Here is an 8,106-nt window from a genome sequence, read left to right on the forward strand (position 1 = left end):
ATATATATATTATATATAACCTGCCTAGGCCCTTAGGCTAAATATCTCTGTTAAATTTGAGCTTCCTGTGTGAGCCATTTGTGTGGTGGTGGCTCCTGTGGGAGAAAGCTAACCAAAACATTGTCTTTCCTGTGGTCACTACACAGGAGCGTAAGCTGCTGGCGACAGAGCATCTTCCCACCATTACCTGCGAGGCAGAGTGTGTTAATTGGCCCGTTAGTGAAGCTGGTTGGAGTCTCCAGGGTGTCCAAGTGTCCACACAGACGTTTGAGCGTTGTGTTGTGCTACAGATGAAAATAGTGCTGTTGACGAGAAGAGGAGCTCCGTCGGGACTCATTACTGAGAGATGAAAGAGTAAACATGATGAAATCACACATCTCAGTCCCCACTGACCCCTCTCTGTCCACCACACATCACACTGTCAGCAATTAAAGATCTGTGACCTATGGAGAAAATAATGTGACCTTTAGTTGGGTGATGTAAAGTGTTGTCAATATGGTCCAACTTCTTTTTTAGTTTTGATTTCTGGTGGAAGTTTTCTCTCCTGCTGAATGGACAGGACATACAGGAAAATATCCAGAGAAATGTGTGAACATTAAGCACCAAAGGTTCAAAATGGGCTCAGAGAGTTGTAATGGTGTTAGTGATACATAACACATACATAAATATTGTAGATGTATAATGAAATTAAAACAATAATTGCATGTGTTTGGATAAATAATGATTAAGTTTGGAAAAAGAGCTTATCGCAAACATTTGAACCCAAAAGGAACAATTCACTCAGAAATGTGCATTCACTCGTCATCTCCTCCCTCCTGATGATGTTAGGAATCGATGGTGGGGAAGATGTGATTATTAGAAATTAATAATTAGTGATAATAATTATTCAATTATATCAATACATATTTATTATGATGAAATCATCAAAACGGGGCACCACCCTGATAGACCTTCACAGAGGGGTTCACTTTAAATGTAAATATTTGTAAAATATTAACAAGTAAAGGAACAGTGAAGGAAATGAATCTGAGCACTGACCATCACAACCAGAAAGTATCACAAACAAATAAATTATAAATTAAATAAATAAATAAATAATTAAACTGAACAACAAACAAACTCAAGCACAAAATAACAAACAAGCATGTAGTGTGTGTGTGCGTGTGTGTCTGTGTGTGTGAGTGAGACGTTCCAAAGACTACAACACTGGTCAGATGTGACTTGGAGAAACAAACACAAATCCTGCAATTATGATTCTGGTTCTGCTGAATCCTGTACCTGGAATTCAAAAATGGTGGACATGAATATGTCACCATAAAGATCATGATGAAAGATGGAACGAACGCGCAGGATTTGCACAGCGGCCATGGTTACAACACCGTTGGCTCCATGTTCACTTTTGGATACAGACAAAATATATTTAATTCCAAAAAGGTAGCACTGCTACCATGAGGTATATGTTAAGTATGAAAGGGGGTTCCCACAAAGCACACGTATCAAATGTTAGAGCTAGCTTATTAACCATAAAGGTCTCCAAGGAGTCACTAATGGCGGTTAAAATCCAGACGTCTGGTTGCTCTCTTTGAGTAACATGCTCACAGTTGCTCTTAATTTCTCCATTCATCCCGTCATTGCGCAACGGAAATGCATTCAGGTGCGCCCTCAGACAATGGGAGATGGGAGTTGTTGGTGCAATGAGGCTGCTCTGATGTCAGAGCCATGTGGACGGTCCCAACATCCCGCCTTTGGTCTGAAGAGTTGTTTATCTTTTCCGACAAAGCCGGCAACAATATCAAATGTTTGATGCCTTGAAATATGTGCTGGGACCCTGTTTCTAATGTTGCTGAAGTTTGGTGCTGTTCTGAGCATTATTTGTTGCTTTTTGATGGCGATTTATACTTGGATCCATTTGCTGCAGTGTACTGTTGTTGTGCGGTCGTTTCTGAGGATGCTAAAACTACGTAAGCTAGAAGTCCGCAAACTTTATCTCTTTGGGGGGGGGTCGTACTCGGTGTCAAGGTGTGTTAGAACATGGATTAAACTTACACTGGAATATCCCTTTAATCATGCTTTAATTCGTTTTGTATGATAAGTGATCATAATCATGTCGCATCTCTTCACATAGACAAAATTCCACTTTTAGAAATGGTGAAGATCTGGGAATGTTAAACATGATTTAGAAACATTAAAATCAATTGTTTATTTCAACAGAGTACTGGCCTTCACTCTAGCTATTGGACCGATGTGCCGAGCCCGCAGTCCAACCCAGAACACTCGAGGAACCAAAACTTCAGGACAGCCTGACTCCCAGACAAAGCAGGCTGAACATCTTCATACAGCTGGATCCACACACGTGAGAATGATTTGGTGTCTAAAGTTCTGACTTCTATCTTATAAACTTAAGAGAATTGAGATTATTGTCTCGTTAGTATTAAAAATTACTCCAGAATGTTTAATATATAAAAACCCGACCCTTTAACTTCACCATCTGCCGAAGGTCACATAACTTTATTACTTTACTCATTACAGTCTTTACATTTTCTGTTATCTGTTCTTGCTCATATTCTTGTTCACCTCAGGATTAGCCAAATAGTTAAAACAACGGAGGTGGTGCCCCATTTACGAGTGTATAATCAATCACCAGTGATTGATTACCTTTATTATTACATAGTGTATCTCCTACATCCTCCTGATAATATAAAGTCCTCCTCTCCTCCTCCTGATGGTATAAAGTCCTCCTCCAGTGTTCTGCTAAACAACTGAAGCAGCTGAGACTTGCTTTAAAACAGAGAAACAACCAAAAAACATCAGATGTCTCAATACAGTTTGTCTGCTGAGCTCACAGTCTGCAGGAGAGAACACATCACAACCTGATCTGAACAGAAAAACATATTTTTTTTTGTGTTCGGAAGCTGTGACTCAGGGGTCGAGCCAGTGTCTTGTTATTGGAGGGCCACTGAACCCCAAACTGTTCCTGGTGTGCTGGTCTTGCATCGCAGTCCCCAACATCAGTGTGAATGTATGTATGAATTACTGTAAGTCATTTTGAACAAACGAGTCTGATAAATGCCCTAAAATGTAAATAATTTACAGCCTTTTTAAAAATTCAGTCAACCCAGAAAAAACACCAAGTCTCATCTCTGAGAGGGCCAAATGGTTGATAGAGAAATCATTACCAAATTATCACAAACTCACTACAGGGACGAATATATTAGAAGTAACAACAGTAAAGCGAGGGAGAAGATCAAACTAACTATGTGCATTTTTACAAGATGAACAATGACATCCTAATCTGGAGAGAAGAGTGAAAGTGAAGATCAAGACTCAGCAGCTTCAGGTTATCTGTAAAGTACCACTGGAATCTAGAATGAAGTCAGAGAATTAACGAATCAATAGAGTGAACAGCAGCTATCCGGGCTGAAATCCACAGAGCGAGCGGCCGTGGTGTCGCTCCTGCTGCCCCAGCCAGCCCCCGACACACCGGCCGAGGGGAGAGACCCCGGTGCTGCTGCAGAGGAGCCGTGGACTGTGATGACTCTGAGCAGCAGGAGAATTTACAATATAATATATTTCTCGTCTTTCCCCTGATCATCTGAATAAGTCGCTAGATTTGTCACTAGTTGCTTTATTGAAATAAAGTCGCTAAGAGGGTCTGAAAAGTCACTAAATCTAGCGAGAAAGTTGCCAAGTTGGCAACACTGTGTGTGCGTGTGTGTGTGTGTGTCTCACTCCCGCCCTCATGTTTGTCATTGGTTGGCTTCAGCTGTCGATCCACAGCAAGCATGAAATGAGGTTTGTAATTGGCTGGCCTTAGCGGTGCATTCAAGGGCAATCGTAAAAATGATGTTTGTTGTGACTGCCAGAGCTGTACGTGCAGGGCGAGCGGGGAAATCTATATCGGTTATATCGTTTCTTTTTCGATATTAATATCTTGAATGTTCATATCTAGATATAGATACAATAACAATATATCGTTCAGCCCTACTTCTAACACAGTATCAATTTCATGTAATTGACACTTTTCACACATACTAATGCTATACATCAATTTCCTCAAACACTGAAAAGCAAATGTACAACTGATAGCAGAACAAATCAAAGCACGGACAGCGTGCAGACAGAAAAGTGTTTCAGGCCACTCCCTCTCCTCCACACTGTTTTTATTTGAAAGTTCAGCCCCAAAAGTGTTTGCGTGGAGAAAACAGCCTGTGTTATCAGAAGCTGATGTTACCATAGTTAACAGAAGTGCAGAAGTGGAGACTCGAATTGATGAATGCCTTCTTCCTTGACCCATAGATCTCCTGCAGAGTGGTTCAGTGGTGAAGGAATGTCATTGAGGAGACAGCTGTCACACATCAGGTGTTGTGCACAGTTTGAAATCTTCACAGTCAGATACAGGATGATTTTTCTGTCCCTGATAAAACAATAAATAAATGTTATTGAGGTTCAGGAGCACCAATCAAGTTCAAAGGTTGCCGTGGTAATGGTTGTGTCATTTAGTTGTTACAAGTTACACTACCTTGCTTGTGCAATATCATTGACTTTTATTATGTTTTCTGGGTTTACCATGTTGAATATGTTGCTCACTGATATCAGGGCCCTACACCCAACATGGTAATGCACCATGAGTACACTACAAAAACTGATGAGGAATGGTCTGAAGAATTTGGCAAAGAGCTGAAAGCATTGACCTGGCCTCCAACTGCCCAAGATCTGAAGCCGACTGAGCGTTAAGTTTGATCCATGGAGGCACCCATCTCGCAATCCCCAGGACACATACCCCTCTTCAACCAAGTCAGTTCAGTTGCTGGTTCGAAGCAAGTGCCTAATCTGGAACCAGTTCTTTGTGTTTCGACAGTCAAAGAACTATTAGGCAAACTGGTTCCAAAGGGGCACCAACACTTTTCCAGTCTAAAACAAAGAACTGATTGAGGCTGGGGGCAGGGTTAATCCGACCAAGGACCAACTAAAACAGCCTATGACAACCATTTTTACCAACTAGTCAGAGTAGTGTGTTCTAATGGAAAAGAAATTTGGTTGTCAAAAGGTTTACAGGTTTAAACCAGCACTAGTAGGAGCCTAGTCAAAAAGGGGGAATCAAAGGATATGTTTCCTCTGATCAGACACCAAATGACCACCCCCAGAGTTCCTGTGTCTACACCTCAACAGGTCAGAGCAAAGTAAAATTCATAGCAGGGCCTCCATGGATTGGAATGGGATGCCATTAAGGCCTAAGGGCAACCATTTTGAATCTCTCAAAAGGGTTTACATACTTTGGTTCTTATTTTTGATTGCATGACAGTGTGGTGACTTTCAGTCCAACTTGTTTGTCTCTTCAACCAATGGCAGCGTCAGACGGAGGATATTAAAGTGCAGAGTCAGTGTTCAGAAGGGACAGTTGTATCAGTCTTAATGGAAACCAGCTGATTTCTACAGAATGAACTGTAAGCAGATAGTCAGGTTTGAGTCTTCATTTTTGTCCTGAAATCACATTTCCTTCAAATTGAAGGAACAATTAGACGGTGGTGGGAGTTGATCTTACCTCAGATTGTTTCATACATTTTCTATACTGTCATATATTTATTCTGATGATTTTATGTCTCACTGAACCTGGAATGAGTTCAGTTTTCTCACTGAATTGGTTGAATCTTTGGATTGATTCCATTATATTTTAAGTTCTCTCTTCAGTTTGAAACCAAACCCCCTGAGGAGAGATGATCCAGCTCCACTTTATGACAGGTTTGTTTGCCAAAATGTTTCATGCTGTTGATGTGTTGTTGTTCTATTGTCATATATTTGCAGTTAAGCCCTTTTCAAAGTTCTCACATAGCCCGAAGACAGTCCCATGTTAAATATTAGGAAATGTAGTAAGTGTACAATTGTTTAAAAAGCTGATTATCACAGATATTCCTCAGAGGTCTATACAAACTGTAAAACTTCACAGACAGTTTGGGTCTTCCATTATCGCAGTTGGGTTTATTTTTTTGTTTATGTTTTTATATGCTCAGTAATAGACGAGATGATTGAGTTATTAATGCAATGTTGTTTCCTAAACAGATGAAACCCCTCAAAAGTCCCGTCATCTGTCCATGTGTTACAGTTAGATTCACATATCATTAATGTCATTGAGTAGAACATTAAAACAGTATTATGTGATTTTTTTCAGCTGATCATTATGCAGTAAAGGTATTGTATGTTGTACAGAGTGAACTGTATCTGTCAATCAGAGAGTGATCAGAGAGTGGCTCCAGTCCTGTTGTTTGAATTTCCATAATAGACAAAAGAATAATTTCTAATGTTATTTTTTTACATCGAGAAAGAAACATATTCAACTGTTGTGATGTTAAACATTCAAATCCCCTCCTGTGTTTTCAGATTTCTCTGTTTGATTCAACTAAAACTCTGAACAGGGAGGTTTTCTGAGGTGGGAGGATGGAGAACGTCTCCTCACACAAACACTTCATCCTCGATGGTTTCAGTGAACTCGGAGCACTGAGGCCCGTCCTCTTCATCCCCTTCTTCATCATGTTCATTGTGTCACTGTCGGCCAACTCCCTGCTGCTGTACGTTGTCATTTCACAGAGGAGCCTCCACTCTCCAATGTGCATCCTCATGGCCGGGATGGCGTTTGTGGACTTGAGCCTCCCGCTGTTCTTTGTCCCCAACATGCTGCTGAGCTTCTTGTTTGGCTGGAGGGGAATCTCTCTGACTGGCTGCCTGGTTCAGATGCATTTCATTCACTTTATAGGAACTTTTCAGTCCACGTTGCTTGTATGGATGGCACTGGACCGCTACTTTGCCATCTGCACACCACTCTACCACCATGAACACATGGCTTTACCCAAATTCCTCAAGTTTATAATCCCATTTGTGGTCAGAAATGTCCTCCTGGTTACACTGTTAGTGAGTCTGGCTGGAACTTTGTCATTCTGTGCTGGAAATGTGATGAACCACTGTTTCTGTGAGCACATGGCCTTGGTGGAGCTGGCCTGTGGAAGTACAGCCATCAACAACCTGGTGGGGTTACTGACAGTTTTCTTAATCCCAGTTGCAGACTTTATCTTTATTGCTGCTTCCTATGTGGTGATATTCAGCTCTGTGCTCAAGTCTGGCAGGTCAGGGGTCAAAGCACTTCACACCTGCATCACCCATATCATGGTCATCACTGTTGGTTTGATCCTTGGACAGGTTGCTTTCCTGTCGTACCGGATCAGAAACGGTCTTCCTGCAGCCATTCGGGTTTTCACCAGCACCATGTATCTGCTGTTCCCGAGTTGTTTCAACCCGATCATTTATGGGATCAGAACTGCCGAGATCCGACAGCACATCCTGAAGACACTGACATGCTGTCGCTTTGTTCAAACTGTGCCTCATTCTTAAGAAACTAATAAAAATCTGTAATGTAAAATGACTCTATAATGTTGAAATAAATTTCTTTGAGGAAAGCAAAGCATAAATAAATATTCCTAATGACATCAATAAAGACACTCATGGTAGAAAATATTGATTCATTCATTTATTTAACCTTTGTTTAGATGAAGGTTCGTTGAGGATGACACATCAGACATCACTGTGATTGAGTGGGATTATTCTTCCTGGTTCTCTTGCCATCCTGGGATTGGTCGAACTCTCAGTCTCTCCTTAAGAAGGACTGCTGATTTCCTCCTATGGTAGCTGATACTTGAGCTTCCATCCGAGATGCTTGAGGGGATCTTGTCTCTTGCCGGTTCTGCCCTGGTTTCACATTCACTTTGAATTTCATATGGATCCAAGATGGCACCACGGACGGCTGCCTCGGTGCTTTGCTCCGCAGTACATTGTTTTTGTGTATTTGTAACGTAATATGTCATCCTTCCCTCATCCAGTACACTCGGGAGGAACTTTTAAAATGTGAACATGCAACTGGTCACAAATTTTCGCCATTTTGCTTCTATCCTGGAATATTCCTGGAACTTCTAGTTGGAGGAGCAGCAGCTCTCTATGGGACGTCCAGGAGACGCAGACGGGGCAAATGAGCCAGCGCTGCTGTTAAGCTCAGACAGGGATTTCGAACAGCACTCCTGTCAATACACCTGTCCACTCTCTTAACAATAAAAAAGATGAACT

The 8,106-nt window shown here is 41.4% G+C and overlaps 1 protein-coding gene across 12 annotated transcripts in view; it reads left to right on the top strand.

Annotated features, from left to right (window-relative positions):
• Positions 1-7,411, top strand: part of LOC119033671 (olfactory receptor 52K1-like) — a 126,517-nt gene extending 119,106 nt beyond the window's left edge. For 2 of the 12 annotated variants that reach the window (XM_037124059.1, XM_037124151.1), the window contains exons 2-5: positions 2,212-2,353; positions 2,913-3,019; positions 4,297-5,739; positions 6,376-7,411. In XM_037124059.1, coding sequence (XP_036979954.1) covers positions 6,433-7,380 — 948 coding nt within the window. In that variant the 5' untranslated portion in view covers positions 2,212-2,353; positions 2,913-3,019; positions 4,297-5,739; positions 6,376-6,432 and the 3' untranslated portion in view covers positions 7,381-7,411. Of the gene's footprint in view, positions 1-146; positions 355-2,211; positions 2,354-2,912; positions 3,020-4,296; positions 5,740-6,375 lie in introns of all 12 variants that reach the window. The other 10 variants (XM_037124091.1, XM_037124084.1, XM_037124098.1 and 7 more) reach the window with 10 other exon arrangements.
• Positions 7,412-8,106: the final 695 nt, after the last annotated feature.

Source organism: Acanthopagrus latus, chromosome 2 (assembly GCF_904848185.1).
Source record: "Acanthopagrus latus isolate v.2019 chromosome 2, fAcaLat1.1, whole genome shotgun sequence".
NCBI lineage: Eukaryota > Metazoa > Chordata > Actinopteri > Spariformes > Sparidae > Acanthopagrus > Acanthopagrus latus.